Genomic DNA, 21,282 nt, shown 5'->3' on the forward strand with positions numbered 1-21,282 from the left:
GATCGCCGGACGCTCCCGTAACCGTCCTCAGTTTGATTAACCCACTCGTCGGTATTCCTGAATCGGATGACCAAAATATGTGATTGACCAATCTATTCCGTTTTTGCAGACGTTTCACCGCATCTGATATTCAAGAACGGGACAACGCCTACCCTGTGGCCCCAGGACGTGCCATTTCCGGCTGACGAAAACAAAGAGGAGGTGCAGTCAACGTACGGTGACACGGATGGACAGAACGGAGACCAACGTGGATCGTGTTTCTCGCCCGGCGACACAGCCCAATATCCTGCTTACTTCAAAGACACTAAAGGTCTCAATCATACTGTCTTTGGCTCTGGTCTCTCTTTACAGTACTTAAAAGGTGGTAAACTGCCTGATGTACTCGGTGGTCGCGCGATGCCTTTATACGTCCGTTGCCCTATTTGCCAAAAAGAATTTAAACAAAAGTCAACGCTTCTTCAACATGGTTGCATTCATATAGAATCCCGGCCTTATCCTTGTCCAGAGTGCGGCAAGCGTTTTCGACAACAATCCCATCTAACGCAACATCTACGCATTCATACGAATGAAAAGCCATACGGTTGCGTTTACTGTCCCCGATTTTTCCGACAACGGACTATCCTTAATCAGCATCTTCGTATTCATACTGGTGAGAAACCTTACAAATGCACGCAATGCGGCAAAGATTTTAGGCAGAAAGCGATCTTAGATCAACACACACGGACACATCAAGGTGACCGGCCTTTCTGCTGTCCGATGTCAAATTGCCGGCGGCGGTTCGCAACCGAACCTGAGGTTAAGAAGCACATCGACAACCATATGAATCCGCACGCAGCTAAAGCAAGACGAGCTGATGCCGCGAAAACGCCTCGGCCCCTACCCCCAGCGGCGGCAGTAGTGAAGCCAGAGCTCTACTTTCCACAGTGCTACGCGCCTTTTCAGCAATTCCCGGCGACAAGTGGTCCGACAGAGTTCAAACCAGCGGTGGGGCCAGGCGCGCCGGTGCCGTGCCTGCCGGCTCAGTGACCCGCGCCTCCGCCTCGATGGCACCCCGCGCCCACACACGCGCCGTCACACCACGACTTGTACGTTGCCGACCGACTGTACAATTAAATTCTTCGGTCCACCTTTTATCCTGTCGAGACGATAGGGTATCGAAGGGTGCCCTGTATTAGAAGTACAGTCCGGCCTTAAACCAGTATACGACTCGCATTGCGAGCTTTGTAATGCAAATTATTGTTCGGATCGCTGTAAAACAAGCTTCGATCTGTAAATAACGACATTGTTTATACTCTACCGAAAGTCTGTCGCGAATGTACAGTTTAAAAGTTCATCATTAATAGTGTTACCGTTGAAGAGCGAATTCAGATAGCGTTTTTTGCCCCGTAATATTAAGTTACCACGTAAGAGTTAGGTTTCTCGGTGATTCTTCTTGACACGAGTACGGTCGAAATCATTAAAATGTAAGCAGATCGAACCAGAGATTAGAATTTAAAGCTCTACGTTGAAAACTAAAAGTAAGAATTGATCTTTTACCATAATTGCAATATTTCGCGATGAATGTTTCCGGTACAGTGTTGTGCCTATTTGTAATAAATATACATATTTTGTAGATATATTATATTAAGTTAATTTTATTTACGAGTGTTAAGGGATATAATCTGGCAGATGGGGGGAGATTAGATGAATTCATGATGCTCAAAATATCTTTAAAGTAATATGGTAATGTAAGAATTTACACGGTAACTTTAGGTCCAAATTTAGAGAAATTTTCGGAGAGTAATACATCAGAGAACAGAAGCAAGAAAGCAAACCAAAAACGTAGGTTACCTTTTGCCATCTAAATACATATTTTTTTTAGTACTTAACAAGGTGTTCCGTTACATGAACGCATTTACGTGAACTATAATAATAATCGAGATACCGAGATGTCTCTGTAACACTATAGGTGCCAAATAGTGTAGTGATTTTTAAATTTTTTCTACCATTTTCTATTATAGTTGGCCTAGTTTAGGTTGTTACCAGTTTTATCAACGATTACGTGACAATTTGAGATGCATTTAAAAGGAAAGGGTCAGACTGAGAAAGGACTGTGATAGCTAGGTAGGTTAGATGTCTATTTCGCTCACTTAGCGTTAAACTTCGTATGTTGTGACGAAACGTGATTGAGAATCCTTTTGGAGGAGTGATTGAATAAAAAATTATTCGAATTTTCTTTTGAAACGAAATTTGCTTTTGTGACTATATAAAACTCGAAATTGCCAAACAGCTACGTAAAAATTACGTTTTATGTTCCTAAAATATCGAAATTTCGCATTTATTTTAAATACCGACTCTTTTGTGTCGGTTCATTGCTTTCTCTTTATTGACTGATTCGATGAAGTAATGTTTGAAGAGTGAGAGTAGTGAATTATACCTTAATATAAATGTAACGCGTGTGATGTCGCCAAGTGCTTTGCCGTAGTTTGATCCAGGAAAGGAGGATATGCCAGAATAATATTGTTTCTAATTTTAGCTTAGATTTATCGACTCTCGAATTACAAAGCAATTCGATCATTCATCGCGAAATACATTTAGACGTTAGGGAAATTAAAGATATTATATGAATTTTGTAGCGTTGTTGAAATACTCTGACTCTGAGTTGTGCGTCCTGGATTATTTCGCGTCCACACGATAAGTATCTAATACAGTGCATAATGTAGACATAGAAACTATATGGAATTATTTTAAACACGTCGAAACTTATATAGTGTAAGCGTAAACAGAGACGGATGTATCAAATATATCGTTTCTGGTACAATTTGATTTAAATAACGCAATACAATGGAGTCGAGCAGACTATAAACTGTGAAACAGTGTCAGAATATTTCATCAGGCTTTTTAACGTTTTTATCATCTCTGTTTGTATCTATAGACGACATATATATAGCTTATTTTACGATATTGTGATGGTTTCGTTTTCCTACCGCATAATAAGAACTGTTATGTATTAAAACTGATAGATGTAATAATATTTGAATTTGTGGGAGTCACATAATACATTGGGTACCATTAATTTATCACTTCTGGAAGTGAATAATGCAATATTAAGTTTAGTGGATTTTGTGTGTTATTTTTATGACGAATTATGCATTGGACTGTTACGAAAATTATAAACGAGCCAGTTTCGCCCGGCAGCCAGTTGGCTACTGGTGAAACTGGCCGCTTCACCGCGGCGTCGCGTTCGGGCGCAGTTTTGTTTACCGGTTGCTTTTCCTATCAAACTTTTGGAGGTTTACAAATGAAAAACACCATTATCGAGGAGTATTAGCCAGTTATCTTCAGTGACTAAAGTGTTCCACAATGTTCACAACGTGTGATCCTCCGAGGTGCGCGCGCCGCCCCCGCCCCCAGCCACAAGCAGTAACGATAAGTTTCCGTTTCTACTATAGTTTATACACACAATACATACAGACAGCCTTAAACAATAATAGCTAATAAGTATTTTTATACAGTACATGAGATATAGATATATTATTTATTCGAGAGGGACGGGCGCGGCGCGGCGTGCTCTAGTACAAAGTTTGAATACAAACATAGCACAGTGCCATAGCCATGAAATAACCTCAGATTTATACTTATTAGATTTTTATACCGATACAAATGGATTTAATTTTTAAATATAAACAAAGGTGATTAAGTATACAGAGATTACAGATGATATTTTATACATTTATTACAAACAATATTATTAAAAACGTATAATTGTGAAATAGTCTTAACGTTAGTATCGTACCTATTGCAGTTGCAACGTGCTAAGTACCTAAGTATATTGAAAAACAGATTTTCTATAAGTTTTAAGTTGTGGGAAATTGATATATTTACCTAAATCAATTTTGCATAACTTATGTGTCAAATCAAAATAGATAAGTTATAGCATTTCAGGTCTGCGCCATGTTGCAAAGCACATATAAATGATCAATTTTCTTTGCCCAAAAAAAGATATTGAACGACAACTGAACAGGTCATGCTATATATACGTAACATTTTGCACCATGGTTATTTTCTAACGTGGTTATTGTAAATACATATCATTGGGAATGTTTTCAGACTGTGTTACAATAAATTATTTTGATTGAATGAAAAACATGCGGGAAAAAATACATATATGTATGGCAGTATGAATCTCATTTCCAGATCTTTAGATGTATCACGTTAATTTCTAAAAACAATTTTAAAAAAAAACTCCTCGCCCACGCTGTTCTGTTCAAATTGCTCATTTTGTTAAGTTTTGCTCAAATATTTGTGTATGTATCTATTACATTCATTATAGTTACACTATTAGCATACTTTATGTACGAGAGGTTATTGTAAAATACTTATTTGAGAGCACGGTTTTGCTTTTCTTATGCAACTATTTGTTAAGTAAATATACCCCAGTCTTGTTCTATACCAATTAAGTATGATATTGGACATATCTTGTGGCCCCTGCGGATTGGATGAGCGTAGTCTTCACTCTATTAATCATTCTGAGCGTACCGTCCAATTCTGAATCATTCTGAACGTTCGTCTATCATCAATTATGATTTTCTTTACGTCAAGAGTTTCCTTTAAATACATTAAGTTTTTAACATGTTCCTAGCCTTTAAAATTTGTAATCTATTATAGTTTTATATTTTTGAATTCATGTATTAGTTTTTCTGTTTTATTCTATAGTGTAAGAGGCAGATGTGAAATAAATATGTCTATGGTACACTCGATTTATGTCACAATTTATAAATTTAGAACAAATTTTCATATACGAATGTGTATTTATTTTAAATATTTCTAATGTCACTCATCAGACAAATGATAGCATTTTCATAATTTGAACATTGTTCTGCAGATACAATGTAGGCAACATTGAAATTTAATGAAAATCTAAAGAAAACTTTATTGAAAGAACATAGGCAACATTTTAAAAAATACTATTCTTTGTCGATGCCTCCAGGTCTGCCTCTTTATTACGAGTCATATTTTCTTGTAATAATTATAGATGAAATGAGATGATTGATATTTGTTATATCAACAGAGACGCATTATTAATATGCCTACAAGCAAAGTATAATTATATTTCATCATAATATATCCGAGTGCTACCCTTTATAGCTGTTTACCTACTTATTTTTATATGCAGTAAGTGTTTATGTTGTTAAGGATATAAAAGGAGAGAATAAGATTGCATCGTGGAAGTATACTTTGCATATAACGTAATAATAATTACTGATTACATGTAATTGAATGTCAATTGTATTAAATACAATATACCTAGCCGGGCAGTGAGAGTTTAACTGCACCACTGTCCGGATCGGTGGCGAAACGTCTTAGAAATAGTCGGTTAATTTAAATAAAACGTCGTTCGTTCACTTCGTTCATTCGTTCAGTAATTTTTTGAATAATGCATTTATTGTGATCTCAACAGTATAAAATTTAGATACAATAAGGTAATAATTGATGATCGCTTAAAATTTACATACATTATTATGTGTCTTCCTACCATGAAAATAGATTCGAAATTTCGGAGCCGAAATAATAATAATATTAATATCGCTATAAATGCGACCAAAATGGATAATTTCGCTCGCTCGTATTGTCTGTGGCTGATACTTATTGTTACATGTTTATGACAAACGAAACGTCAATCTGTTTACAATTCTAATTTCGATATGAACATGCTTCATCGTACTCACAAAATTTAGGCTCGAAACTTCGGAAGTACGTTTCATGGTAGACCCCCTGGCGTTTCAATTTTCATTTTTCGCATTTCCATCTTCAATATCAAGGAAACTGTAAATAAATTCTTGATTTGACTTTTACGTGAAATCATTTCAGATAATTCAAAATGTGTCGATTCACCGTTACATTGGAATATAAATCGTTTGTTCTAAATATATATATTTCCTTCATGATCGCATTGTAAAACAATAAAAGCAATTTTCTTTTCAATATACTCGTATATAAAAAGGATCCTTGATTAAAGGGTTTGTAGTATAAAAATTTAGTTGATAGAACGTTGGCTACGAATTATTTAAACGTCTTCCATGTTTCGTATAGTTTTAGTGTTACGACGTTCTATAATTTGAGCTTATTGTTTACTTTTCGCCGTTGATATTGTCATATGCCCTTTATTTGTACAGTTCATGTGATTTTATGTGGAAAAAACATACTATGGTCGCTAGAGCGACGTCAGTGCAATACACTTGAGTTTCGGCGGAATGTTCTAATAATTTATTATTATTATTTTTATTTAATCAATATAGTTGTTAATGTAGATATCAAAAAATAATTGGTAGCCAACACAAAATGGCCTATGTGTTTTTTTTTTCTAATTAGATACAACATTGTGTACTACACTGCCACTCGCCGACCGCTGTCAGTAACATTTAATGTTTAAAATAATTAATTTTTTATTACAATAGAGACTTGTTGAATACAGTTCCACAATAAAATAAGTGTTGTTGAATTTTTTATAAAAGATAAATACATATTAGATTAACGATCTTGTAGTCTGGATTGAGTTTTTTGCAGATTTTATTGGGTGAAACGTTTTTAAGTCGATAGTGACGCGTCGCCTGTTTAGCTTATTTTTGCTATAATACTTATTTGAAGCAATACAATAAACAAATCTACATATACCAGATAGTACAATAGATATACAGATTATACAATATATACAATAGGTTAAACAATAAAGCGGTGATATTATATTATACACGATTCACTTTTCTTTATAAAGAAGCGTGACAGGCGGCGCGCCTAACGACATTTTGCTTTCATTAGAATGGGTGCTGTTATATTATTAATTGTACATATTTATTGTAATATACAACAATAGACTGGATTTACAATGTTGTTAGGTTTCTACAGAGTTATCACCTGGAGCTATTGAGAACTTAATATATCCATATTTGTTTTCTGTACTAAATATAGATAATCTTTTGTCTAGACTAATGGTTCTCTTTTTTTATATAAAAAAATATTGTAGAAAATTTAAATACAACAAATGATCGCCATCAGCGAAATGAAATACCACACACGAAGGAATGAGTATAAAGTAAAGAAAAATAGTGTTACAGTACTGACTGACTATTACATTTTAACATTCATCTGTTATTTAAATTCAAAATTTAATTACCTGACTTCAAGGTAATTAATTAATAGTGTGCTTTAGAAAGTAACGCCATCTAATATCAATGTGCGAACTAAAACAAAATTAACAATACTTGATCTTTATATATATATATATATATATATATATACACGAATATGTATATGAGTAGATAATATCTAAGATTAATACATTGAATATTTCACCTTAATTTACGCGGAAAGACCCGCAAAATACAGCTAGTAGTAAAAAATTATATTTTCCTTTCAGATTAAAAAAGTCATATTGTTTTACAATAGCCTTCTATGATTTAAGTAGAGGCTCAGATTATTTCGTCTTCGCGAAAGGCCCAAATGATCTCACTAGCTCCAGTCCTCATGTTACAATAGAGTGTATTTTCTTACGGACCTACAATGAAGAGATTACCTATATAAATTCATTTTAGACAATCCCAGAATACAAGATCTAACTTTTTACACACAACATTTGCCGTTGAGAACAGATTTGCTTTTTTCCATTTTTAATTTTCACGATAAAAAAAAAGAAACAGTTGGTTGCGATATGGTCACAGTAATTCAGGCGACAAATTAAAATGTTGGCATTATAAAAAATTGTAAATATATTTTCTAGTTCTTCCAAAATGAATAATATCAGTATTAAATACAAAATTCGACTTTGGTTAGGTCAAAAGTGTACGTGTGATCTATAGAGAATTTTTGCATTAAACTTTCTTGGTGTAATTTTAAAGTTTGAATATTTTTTAATTATATTATTATTTTTTGTCTTTATTAAGCTATTATATTTTAATTGTCTTATAACGATCTTGCCTAGACTTGCATTTATGTTAGTTACGTTACGTATAATACGTTTGAAGTTGATACCATCGTATTTATGTATATTATATTGTATTAAGGGTTTTGTTTGTTTTTTTTTTTTGTCATTAATAGAAGTAAAATGTTGTAAAAAGTAAGCTCGTTGTATTTTATCAAATAAACACTTTTTAGTCCAACTGAAGCAATACAATGCAGTTTTATTTTTATATACCCGTTAATGGAGCATATTTTTCACGACTTGAAATGAAAATAACCTAACGGCCCGAATGATGGAAAATGGTAACCGTCGACTATATACATGAATAGTACCATTTAACAGTAACATCACGGAATATACTGTGACTTCCTGTAACCATGGCACCACGCGTTCAATTGTCATTCCCATAATGCGTGATGTGTTTTGCCTACCTCTTCATCCCATACAAAGTAATTATATTCTTTTATATTTTTTTTAATGATACAACAAGCTGACGGCCCCACTGATGGGAAGTGGTAACAGTCATCTATAGACATGAGTAATACAGCAGAAATATATTTGCTCGAAGTTGTCGACGAGTACGTATACCGTGGACAAGTTCCGAGAGGTCAACCGACGAATTCAACTCGACTGGGCAGCATTCGGAAAACTACGAAATATCTTTAACCAGTGCGTGTTGCCAGTGATGACTTATGGAACTGAAACATGGTCCTACACGATTGCCCGTATGCAAAAGCTTCAAATTACTCAGTGGGCTATGGAGAGTGCTATGCTCGGATTTTCTTTGCATGATAAAATCCGAAGCGAGGATATCCGCAAAAGAACCAAAGTAACCGACATAGCCCGAAGGATAAGCAAGCTGAAGTGGCAATGGGTTGGTCAAATTGCTCAAAAAACCAACAACTGATGGGAAAAAAGGCTCTTGAGTGGCAAACCCGTACGAGCAACCGCAGTGTAGGACGACCCCCCACTAGATGGAGTGACGACCTCAAATACATTGCAGAGAGTCAATGGATGCAGGTGGCTCAGGACTGTTCCTTATGGCAGTCTATGGAGGAGGCCTATGTCCAATAGTGGACGGATAATGGCGGAAATGATGAATGATGAGGAGTATATTTTATCAAACCGAGATCAGATCATATCCTTTGGATGAAAATGTATAGTGACGCATCATATTCTATTCCCGTCACTTACGTACCGTTACATACTAACGGCCCGTCCCGACGTCGCACGGGTGGACATTTTTACATTTTAAAAAGTGCCCATTAAGGCTGCACGCGCGACGGAAGCTTAAAAATGGAGTAACTTCTCCCGTTTTCCCAACATTGCTCTTCACTGCTCTGCTCCTATTGATCGTAGCGTGATGAAAAGTATACTATAACCTACCAAGGAGTATGAAGAATAATTGTACCAAGTTTCGTTAAAATCCGTCGAGTAGTATTTGTTTCTATAACGAACATAGAGACAGACAGACAGACAGACAAAAATTTTACTAATTGCATTTTTGGTATCAGTATCGATCACTAATCACCCCCTGATAGTTATTTTGGAAATTTATTCCATGTACAGAATTGACCTCTCTACAGATTTATTATAAGTATAGATATACCCTTAAACAGGACATTGTATAAAAAACACGTCCAAATTCAATCTAATGACACAGAATTTTTTACTACGTAAATATAGACGGAGAAAGAATATAACGATTGTGGTCGCCGCCGTGTCCTGCCCCGGCATAGAATAGGCCACACCTTTCTTTACAGTGGATGTCGTAAGAAGCGACTATGGTAAGCTAACGGTCGAGGGATGGGCAGCAGCGTCCCTCTTAAAACATCACTAAAGCCTAACTGCGGTTAGCAGGGGGGAAAAGGATTGTTAGTAATGGAGATTAAAAATCCCATTGCTAGCAATATACCCAACCCGGTCGACCACTTCGTGGTTCCCCCTAAAAACTATCATGGTTAATTCCTGATAAATTCATCATGATAGGCTAACTGGCCGGTTTTTATTCTCATCGATCACCCTTCACTAGTGCTCCGCCAGCGTATCCTGTTAACGCAGGCGAGGTTACCATTCCATTTTCACCCATCAAAAATAAACTGTGGTTAGCAACCCGCCTGTCAAGCGTCGCAATTACTGGCAAAACCCCCCTTATGGAAGAGGCCTTTGTTCAACAGCGGATAGTTAACAGCCGATATGATTAATAATATAATAATTACCAGAGGGAAACTTTCTACAAAAGTGGTTTGCTTGAACACCTCTGTCCAATTCATGTTTCTATCGTGAAGCATTGTTTGCATGGCTGTTTCGATTCCAAGGGCGGGATATGGCAGTGAATTTACAGGGTACAGAAGATTAACACCTGAGTCTTCAGGAACGCATGGGGGGTATAATGGGCGAAACAGTATACTCTATTATGTCCATGAGCAGTACGCTCATGTCTATAGTAAAATTACCACTTTCCATCAGCTGGGCCGTCAGCTATTTTTACCATTCTAAGTTGCATAAAAAAAAACACCAGTGGAAAACTAGCGAGCGGGTGAAGGGATTGTTAGTAATGCAGACTACCATTCCCATTGCTGGCAATATACCCCATCAGGTCGACCTCCACATGATCGCCTCTGGAAACCATAATGCTGAATTCCTGGTGTATCCATCACGATGGACTAACTGATCTGCTTTTTGATCTTACCTAACATCCTTTACTGGTGCCCTGCCAGCGTATACCGTTAACGCAGGTAGGTTTACCATTCCATTGTCATCCATGAAAAGAAAAAACTAGTGGGTTTTATATAAAAAATGATAGCTTTTACCGCGACTTCAACAAGACATGTTTACTAACCGGGATAAAAAGTAGCTTATATCCTTTCCGATCCCATATAGTACATATATGTCAAATTTCATAGTGGTTGGTTAAGCCATTTAGGCTCTATAACTTAACAAATAAGGATATTTTAAGGAATCCAAATAAAATAGCTCATAATTTTATTAACTTATTTAATTTGTAAATATATCGACATAAATCCGTATGATATCACAATATACACATAAGTGCCTGCACAGACGAGGGGCAGTTCTCAAGGTATTTTCACTCGCTGTCCACCTTCGTGCCATATAAACGAGAATCTTTTGTTCTCCTGTATGTACGATTCTATATTAGTATTGTTAAGAAAACAATAATACTTTACTGCGCTAGATGTTATCTTGTCATTGGTTATTTGATTAAAATTGTTTTATTTCCGCTACCATTAATATGTTTGTGACTACCAACACTCGACGATCGACCACCACTATTAGTACCAGAAATTCCACAACCTTCCATACTAGCCATCAATCTCCTACTGCGATTTTGATCACGCACGTTTTGCGATACGTGTTTTACCACTAAACGAGACGTTTTCAGGCAAATTACTATCGCTACTCGAAGCCTAGTAGCCGTTAGGCACCTGAACTGCGAATGACTAATTTTCTTTTTTTTTCGAATTATTTGTTGCTGTTGGCTGCAGATGACCTTTACAGCCTCACCGAGCGCGTGTACAGGAGCGAGTGCAGAAGACTGTCCAAGCTCATGAGAGGGGAGCGACCAAAACGTCAACTCTTACTGATGGACTGCGGCGTGCGCCCGAAGACGCCCTTGTGGCTTGGACCGCAACTCAGGCCACCGCACTTGCACCGCACCGTCCCTCGACGGGGGTCGGTAGATCGAAAGGGAGACGCCACCGTTGGCGCTGGGAGACGATAGGGACGAAATGCATTCGGGCAGAAAACTGACTGCTCGCGACGACGTAGGCGAAATGCGTTCGGGCAGATACCTAACCGTACGCGAACGTGAATCGGGTAAGGTCTTCGTCGTTGCTGGCAAGGACGGTGTGTGCGATGTGTAAGGAGTCTTCGCAGAGGGACGGGACGAGTGTATCGCGGAAGTAGTTGGGAGAGATTTGTCGGGTGCAATACAAATTTATAAAAAAAGATAAAAAGATTATCTAAACAACCAACCAACTTCCGTTAGATCGCATTCAAAGTCGGGCAGCTCGACTTGTTGACGATCGGCACCTTACTATCCGACTAGACCCACTGACACTGCATAGAGATGTTGCATCTCTGTGCATCTTCTACCGAATTTATCATCCTTCAAGAAAAGAGCACATTCCTTTTCCTAAAAGGCCGGCAGCACACCTGCAATGCTGTTGGTGACCATGGGCGACGATAGTCAGTTATCATCAGGTGAGCCGCATGCTCGTTTGCCACCTGTGTTGTAAAAAAAACAACCTACAATTTACAATTAATTACAATAATAAAATTAACAGAACACACGAAAAAAGGTAAACAGTTAATAAATCGGCGATAACTGATACCGTTATAACTACAGTAATAAGGAAAAACTAAAATAACGGCCGATTGGCCTTATTTGCAAATGGCTGCTATCGGGCGTGCCCGGCGGGTAGTGCATAAGGTATCCCCCCCAACCTATGGGTAGGAGGATGTATGCCTACTACTCGTAATCCGCTTAAGGCGAAAATGTGTGCCTGACTAGCAAAATGCGTTTTTTTCACTAAACTAAATATTTTATATTAGAAATACATATATGTTTTAGTACTGCATTCTGCTGTTTACATCAGGGAATCGGGTGATGTCGTTAGTGTACAGGGTACGGGTCAGACAGCGGTCCATTGATACGGTAGCGATAAGATCGACATGACAAAAAGTTTCGTCTAATGTGCACGAGACTGCCTGCCACTTTCAATTGGTGTAGCTTGTATACCAAGTTATTGTACCATACTTGGTCGAACGCTTTGGCTACGTCGAAACAAAGGATGCCTATGCCACCTTTGGGCCTCCTGATGACGAAGTAGAATGTGGTTCTATGAATGTACTCCGTGATGCGGTACATTTGATGGGCACAAATGTTTAGCCCCGAATCCAAACTGCTCGTCGATTTGGATATTTCTGGACTGGATGGAACCTCTCAGACAGGCGAAGATGAATCGCTCATATAGCTTCCCTATTGCTTTGAGGAGGCTGACACGGTGGTAACTGGCAAGTTGGGATGTTTTTGACAGGTTTAGGTATGCCGATGACCATAAGTTCTTTCCAGCTATATAGGAATATGGGATAGAAGAGCGCCGCGCATTAAAGATGACGCGTCGAGAAGTAGTAAGAGGTGGACGGGCAAACTTTTAACAAGTCTTTTAGAGTTACCGTTAATTTTTTATTAGTAACTTTTTAACCAACGTTTGGACCTCGTCGAGTGTGGCGGTTGGAAGCTTTTCTAGATGGGGTAGACACGATCTGTAGTTCGACTTCGGCGTCTATCCTCTCAACATAACCTGTCTCGGCCGAGAGTATGCTGAGTGGGAGAGCACTACACACACACAGAACACTCTCTCCTCGTCTAAGAAGGTTAGGATGTTGTCCGGTTTGACTAAGGAAAGCACGTCGGTGTCATGTTGGTCGGTCTTGAGAAATTTCGCCACTCGCCAATACGCAGTGTGCGATGGCGTGAACTCTTGGAGTAAATCTACTGCAATCTACTATACTACTAGAACTACTACTACTCCAATAAATCAGTGGGACAAGCGCCCAACTGATCATCACGGAGTTCCGCAACACGGTCCTTAACTTTCCGATCCGATTCGGTTCGGAGGGGTAGCGATCATGAGCTCATATGGCTGCGTTCTTTTCGTTCATTAATTGTTTTAGGTCATCAGGGAGTTACTGTCAGTTTCGTCAGTGATGGCCTTAGGCAGGAGAGATGAGTCAGCTAGAGGGCCGGAGGATGGCCGGAGGGTGGTCAGAGCAGAATTCGACATGGTTTGAAAGAAAAGACTAAAATGCAAAACTATTCATTACTTTTAACTTTACAAAAAAATCCGCTAGACCATATATCTAAACCTCAGCCATAAAGATGGTTACGTTAAAAATAAAAAAAAATAAAACAAATTACAAGATTATGTTTAGATACAGGTTTCGCGTATACATTAGAAATTAGAGTTAAAGTTTACTTTTTATACCATGTTAATTGATGCAGTTGATCAGAAGATATTACGAAATAAGCCGGTTGCATTAATGCGTTGTCGCAGGCGCAGGCCGTGCGAGAATAGTAGGCGGGGGCGGGGTGAGGGGGCGCAGGAGAATCGTGCGTACATCAAATTGCTAAATAGGCCCTTCATTTTAAAATTTTAGAGAATATTAATGCAGTACTTTACACGTCAAAACACCAGCCTTACTAAAATGTGTTCAACAGTTTAAAAGTTACACAAACAAATATTGCACCCGTGCGAAGCCGGGACGAGTAACTAGTAATATTATAATAAAGAGGAAAGATTTGACTGTTTATCTATTATGCATAAACTCAAACATTACTTTAACGATTTTAAACATTCTTTCATTTTTAGAAAGTTACATTATCAGCGAGTAATATAAAATGTATTTCATTAAAAGAGAGAACTGTACGAAACCGGGGCGCGTCGGTAGTTATGAATAAAGTGATTCGTGTTTTTTATAAACTAAATATAAACTCTGACTGATGTACCTCGTCTGAGCAGGCATTTATTATTTACAATTAAATAAATAGCTCTGTTTGTACATAAACACAACGCTTTCTAGTCCCAAACTGTGGGAATACGCGTTTGTTGGTGACGGGCAACTAACGACTCCTTTACTAACTACACCTTTATTAGGTCGGTTTTCACACAATGGTATTCTACAGGCATCAAACTCACAATCATTGGATGGCGAGGAAGTGACACACCACTAAGCCACTATGGGAGAAAGGGATTGTTATATATACCCAACCAGGTCGACCTTCATGCGATCCCTTTTGGAAACTATCATGGTACATTCCTGATGAATTCATCATGATAGGCTAACTGGCCTGTTTTCATTCTCATCCCCGCCAGTGTATACCGTTAGCGCAGGTAGAGTTGCCATTCCACTTTCACCATAAAAAAAACTAAATCACTAAGATTGCCATATCACTGAGACATGTCCCTAATCATTCCGTTTCACTAATTTATTTATACTCTCCTGGTTTTTATATATACACAAATCCATGAATGTGAGCCCTAGAAGTAAACAATGTCCCAACATATCCTTCTTCAAATCATTTTGGGACCTGAACATGTGTTTGATGGGTGGTGAGATGTATACTTTTGAGTTATTTGAAGTTTTCTCATTTATTTCTTGCAATAACATCTCGACAGTCTGGTCAGTTGAGACCTTTTCGTTACCAACTAGTGTTCCATATAGTCTGAAAATTAATATTACATTAAGGAGGTTTACGCTGAAAGTTTTAATAACTTCAGACTTTATCACTGTACACACTTTTAATGTATTAAACAACGACATCTACCAGTAATATAATAAGTAACACCGCTAGGTGGCGTTGTACTACATTGTACCGTACTTGTATTGCATAGTATTATATTATTGGTGATATTAAAAAAAATACTAATATTTATATCAAAAACAAAATAATAAAAAATTTTAAAAACATATAGTAATGTAATTATTAATAAGGATAACTATATTAATTCTTGCTTATTATTTATTTGCATGTATATTTTTTTTATATTTGTACACTGAAAATATTAACTAATTGTTAATATTTTCAGTTCAGTTCAGTCAACACAAAGGTTGGCACACCACCATACGGATGTTTTTATAATAATTATGCACAGAAAATGGACATTTTGACTGCATATAAAATGTCCCTTCTTTGGTTTTCCAGACTTTTAAATCTGATAGAAAAAAAACTTTGGTCTTTTAAATCGATCATTATGAAACAGGTAAAATAACATGCTACAGAGCACGTGGCGTGCCATGCTAGTACACAGTTGGAAGACAATGGGAAATTTTACATACAAAGTGTCCATTTATGTTGGTGGTCATTACCTGTAGGGGAGTGCTGGCCTCAAAAAATACACTTTATGGTTAAAATCCTTGACTAGTTTTGATGCATTTTCGTCAGGGTTTAGTGATCTGGAAAGATATACAATCAATGTTAGAATACTTCCCTCTTTATTTATGAAAAGTGTTTTGTCACTTTCTTCAAATTGAGAATTTAGTGCAAAAGAAAAAGACAAAACATATCAACAGCTAAAATTGTTTATGAGAAGATTGACGTTTTTATGAATAAGAGGGTAAACCTATATTTAAGTGTTTTTATTATATTGTTTGCCTAGTATCCATAATATAAGCCCTGCTTGGTTTAGGCATAGATGGCACTGCGTAATATGACCAGTATATTTATATTATTATATATATATTACATATTCAAACAAGTTAATGTGACAAAAATCTATTTAATGCTATCAAAAAAAATTGTGACAAAATCTGGAATAATGGAGATTTTTGATCCAATCCAGTCCAGTTGTTTATCCTTGTTTATCCTAAACAAAACCCCCAACATTAATATAATTAGATTTATTTTTCGCCTAGTGACTTCCAAAATAAAGAAGTTCCCAATTCAATATTTTTTTATAATTAACTAACGCAATTTCATCTTCACTGATACCTCGCTTAGTGAAAACCAGTAAAACAAGGAGAATTATCATTCCATTTTCATTTATTACTATTTTCACAAATTACTAATATAATCAAATTGTAACTATATGATGTCTGTGCATGAAAGATATTTTAAAAAATGTAAAAGGTCTTAATAAAACCAATAGAAAGAAAAAACAATAATTATTAAATTTTGTCTGTCACTCTGTCTGTCTGTATATCTGTATGTTTGTTCTGGCATCACACAAAAACTAATGCACCAAATTGGATGCAGTTTTCGCAGTCATGTTTCTGAAGATGTAAACTTAAAATCTGGTATATGTTTTATAGTGATATGCACCTAAAAATGGTCTGTTTAATTGTTTTCCCTAGTTCAGAAATCTAAATGCACTAAGTAGCAAGGAGAAAGCTAGCAATAAATAAAATACTATCTTCACCAAGGCCTCGTTTACTTTAAGTTCTATTGTATTCATGTAAACATGAAAGAAAGAAATAATTTAATCGAAGAAGCATGCAACCAACACAGTAGTGCACAAAACAAGAAGAAACAAAACAAAGAAAATGGTATACAAATAGAAAGCAATTAAATTCAGTTTAAAGTCTAAATAAAAAAAAAAAACAATAATTGTAATAAATAAACAAACAGTAGGATAACTCTTGAATCCACTTACGTGTTTATATTGTTGCTTTTAGCGTTAATAAGGGAGACAATCATAGCGACCATCTGGGACTTCTGCAAGTTGACAGCGAGCACTTTAGGGTTGTTGGGGTCGCTACCGGCCGCACGGAGGGTAGTGGGTTCTGCCTTCATCACACATATATCTGCTGTTGGCAACTGCTGTGTTACTTTCCATGCCTACAATTGAAAATTCCAACAGTAAAATGAGATGACTTTACATGCGTAAAGCCTGACATTAATATATTTATTTTAAATTATTAAAGTAACATAAAATAAAAAATATAAATGTGAAAAAGATATCCAATTTCAATATTAGGATATTCTTAATTGAGTGATTATCGACTTCACAGACAAAAGAATTAATTTTCTGAAATTTATTTATAAATACATACAATATTCTAAAATAAATTGTCTGGTTGTCTAGAAGAGATTGCTTAGCAATAAGACCGCCTTTTGTACTACACTATACGTATTGAAAATTGTTTAACAAATCATGTTATGTTGGTGCAATAAAGTGTTAAATAAATAAAATAAATAAATTTAAAACACAATTTCTTGTTTTTTTTCTGCTACAACAATGTCTATTGTTTAAAAATATAACTTCTTAAATTTCAAATTTAATAAACATTCGAATTATTTAAAAACAGATAACTTAGGATAAATTAAAGCTCAAGATTTTTAATAAAGATGGAATATAGCCTATGTGTATATATATAGACTATTTAATATCTTGGTCATACAGACAAAGTTGCAGGTGAAAGCTAGTTTATTATATATTATTGCAAATTAATATTGTTATTAAAAGACATGCTTTTTAGGCAGAAAAACCTGGGATACTGCAACATTTCCATGACCTTTTGTGCATCCTTTTTTAAAGTTTGCTGCTAATTCCTGTCAATGTTAGGAATTTTAAAATTTTTTTATGTAGCAATGTTTTTATCTCTTCAGGATATAGTATATTTTCCAAAATATTGTTTATTTACTAGTGGGCTGCAGCCACAAATTAAGTACTGCGGCATTTCTTTCTCATTGATCTTTTATTGCATATTATTATAATTTATACTTTGTAATTATTATAATTTTTTTTTTACAAATTCTTTGTTAATTTATTAAATTTCATTAAAATTTCAGTTCATCATTGCAATGTGAATATCAAAAATGATGATTATGATGAATATACTCACAACTTACAATATTTAATATGTCTGTAATCTGCATCTTTTTCCCCTCTGGGTAATCAATACTGTGATACTTCCATTCCAAAACTTCATAATTCCTTTTATCTATTAGAGTCCAACACACCGAATTCACAGCTACATATACAGCAAGCACTTGACTACATTCCTGAAATATGTTCACAATATAAATTGTTGTTTTAATAATTTCATCAACTTGTTTGTCATTCTCAGTTGTATAAAAAAAAATATGTGAAAGTTTATATGTATAATAATCTAAGCTTTTAGGGAATGGGAGAAAGGGTTTATTAATAAGCCGATCTGATAGCAATATATGCTATCAGATCAACCATCATGCGGTTCCCCTTGGAAACCATCATGGTTAATAATTGCAGAATTCATCATGATGCTTTCTGGCTGCTTTCAGTCTCACCCATCATCTCTCAATGGTGTCTCTCTAGCTAATACCGAATGCACATACAGGGTTACTATTCCATATTCACCCATTAAAAATACCTTTCAAGGAATATCCAATAAATTATGTGAACGTAAAAAACTGTGGCAAAATTTCTTTCTCATTTATGTGAGGGAGGAGTCTATGAAAATCTTACATTAACTTTTGATAGTCTTCTCATTTCACAAAAAAAAAAAACCTAATAATAGCATAAGAGATGTCAGTATAAAAGAAGTTGTTTAGTGAAAATAGAGACAAAATATATCAAGATATTTTTTCTATTGGAAATCTAGCTTTGATCACATTTTGTATCGTATTTATTAACTAGCTTCTGCCCACAGCTTTCTTTCTTATTGTTCACCCATGCTATATAAAGAATCTATTGACATAAGTGAATCAATCAGCATCCTTTTTTATATAAATATATTATAGAAACAAACAATAAAGAACAGTAATATGTCATTATAAACAAATTAATCTTGATATGCAGCTGCTATTCAACAAAGAGAAGGATACAGACTACTTTTTATCTCTTAAATTAATATATGCCAGTCGAAGGAAGGAAACTACAGGTAAAAACTAGCTATAGACATACCTGACGGATACTATCACTTAAGTGTGGGTGTAGAATTTGACCCTTAATCTTGTGAGACAACTCTGACCTATCTGTGGGCCCATCTAGTATGCTATTAAACAATCTATGAGCAATCCTCTCTGAGAAACCTTCTATCATTTGGGTATCGCTGATACACTTTAGCTGACCATTCTCACTTTTCCATTGTTTCACCTTCTTCAATTTTGCTTTTGCTATGTCATACCTGAAATATAAATTCAATAACTTATTTAAATTGACATAAGTACATACAAATATAATAATTTTAGTGTTAGTGGAAAAAAAACAAGATTGTTAATAATGGGAGGTAACAGCAAATAATTCAAATTCAGCCACATTAACAGCAATCCCACCTGGTGGACCTCCTGGCATACTAACCCTGGTTAATTCTTGTTGAATATGTCATAATGGATCGACTGTCCCCACTTCATCCCCTCTTTTTAACACTCTGGTACTCTTTCAGCGTGTACTGATAATGTAGGTAGGATTATCATTTCATTTTCATTATATTAAAATAAAATGTTAAAGAGTAACAGGAGTATGTCAATAAAAATATTAATTTTATTGTTAATTAAATATAAGTGACGAGCACAGACAATATTCCGATCAAGTTAAAAAAAAATCATGCCGGCGTTACTCACTTAGACAGTTCATCTGCATTGTCATTTATAACCTGCAAGATCTTCGTTTTTTCTTCCACAGTATACTTCTTTTCCAAATCTTGACTGAAGACACATTTTGGCACAATTACAGGATAATACCTGGAATACTGTAATAATTAAATTATCAACGGAATAAAAAAAAAATTAAAAGTTAATATTGTAAAAAAAAAACTAACCAAAACTCTTAATGAAAGCATGGCATAGAAAAACTTAACAGTAACTACTGTGACGATTTGTTTATATTAATAATTTTATACAAAAACCAGATAATTAGTTTGAAGTATAAGTGTAATATTGAAATAAAAATATTTTTGAAAGCAGTGTTTAATGATAATAATTTTGAATAATTGAAACAAGTCAACAGCACTTTGAATTAAAACTATTTGTACCAATCTATGTAACCATCGCTATGCAATATTAAGAATTCTTAAAAGTAAATAGTATTTCATTACAGCAACTAATCTCAAATGCACTGTAACCGATATTTTATGATATATTTTTTTTACACCACTGAGGTGGCAAACAAACATACGGTTCACCTGGTGGTAAATGGTTACCATAGTCTATGAACACCTGCAATATTAAAGGTATTACGCGCGCTTTGCCGACCCTGAAGAAACCTCTTTACCCTCCTTTTGAAGAATCCCATGCTGTAGTCTCTTGGGAAAACCTCGGCAGAAAGCTCATTCCATAACCTGAGTGTTCGTGAGAGAAAACATCTCTGAAACCGGGCTGTACGGGACCATTTAGGCTGTAGGATATGAACTCCTTCTTCAATAATTTCTCAATGATTAACAGATTGAAAACTGGAAATGATCACCGAATGGTAAGAGGTATATTGATCCAGAATATTAGACTGGAAATATTTCGTCCGATAAAGTTTACGCTCCGATATTCGCGTGTCCCTTATCAAAAACTCCAAAAGTTTTCAACTCAAATTGTCAAATCGCTTTAAATACCTGGTGAACTGTAAGATAGCGGAGGATAACAACGATAAGCCAAAGAAAACTGTACTAGCAGTGGAACACCACTCCCAACACTCAAAAAGAACTCAAAACCTTTCTGATCACACTGTAAATTTTATGAAGATTACTATGTGTAATGTATATATATGTATTGAACAGGCAATAGAGCGGAATTAAAGCCCCAAAGTGTTTTTCGCAGATTTGGCTATTGGGCGAAACCAACTGACAAAGTTGAAGACCAATACTGGTGATGTAATCTCCGCCAAATCTGAGATTTTGCGTGAGATTAAGAA

General features: G+C 35.7%; 2 protein-coding genes across 3 annotated transcripts in view; one reads left to right on the forward strand and one right to left on the reverse strand.

Moving 5' to 3' along the window:
* The window catches only part of LOC113521210 (zinc finger protein 774), an 86,153-nt gene extending 77,957 nt beyond the window's left edge, over positions 1 to 8,196 (forward strand). The window contains exon 3 of one of the 2 annotated variants that reach the window (XM_052902997.1): positions 110 to 8,196. In XM_052902997.1, the coding sequence (XP_052758957.1) occupies positions 110 to 1,026 (917 nt within the window). In that variant the 3' untranslated portion in view covers positions 1,027 to 8,196. The remainder of the gene's footprint in view (positions 1 to 109) is intronic. The other variant, XM_052902999.1, reaches the window with a different exon arrangement.
* Positions 8,197 to 10,918: 2,722 nt separating this feature from the next.
* LOC113521352 (uncharacterized) lies at positions 10,919 to 20,368 on the reverse strand. Its single transcript, XM_026906874.3, has 7 exons — positions 20,201 to 20,368; positions 20,004 to 20,131; positions 19,345 to 19,567; positions 18,312 to 18,464; positions 17,113 to 17,297; positions 15,830 to 15,916; positions 10,919 to 15,185 (listed from the first exon to the last, which is right to left on the reverse strand). The coding sequence occupies exons 1-7, from the start codon at positions 20,219 to 20,221 to the stop codon at positions 14,927 to 14,929; spliced, it is 1,056 nt and encodes a 351-aa protein (XP_026762675.2). The 5' UTR covers positions 20,222 to 20,368; the 3' UTR covers positions 10,919 to 14,926.
* Between the last annotated feature and the right edge of the window lie 914 nt (positions 20,369 to 21,282).

This window comes from Galleria mellonella, unplaced genomic scaffold (genome assembly GCF_026898425.1).
Source record: "Galleria mellonella isolate WM207_F2 unplaced genomic scaffold, CSIRO_AGI_GalMel_v1 utg99, whole genome shotgun sequence".
In the NCBI taxonomy this organism is placed as follows: Eukaryota; Metazoa; Arthropoda; class Insecta; order Lepidoptera; family Pyralidae; genus Galleria; species Galleria mellonella.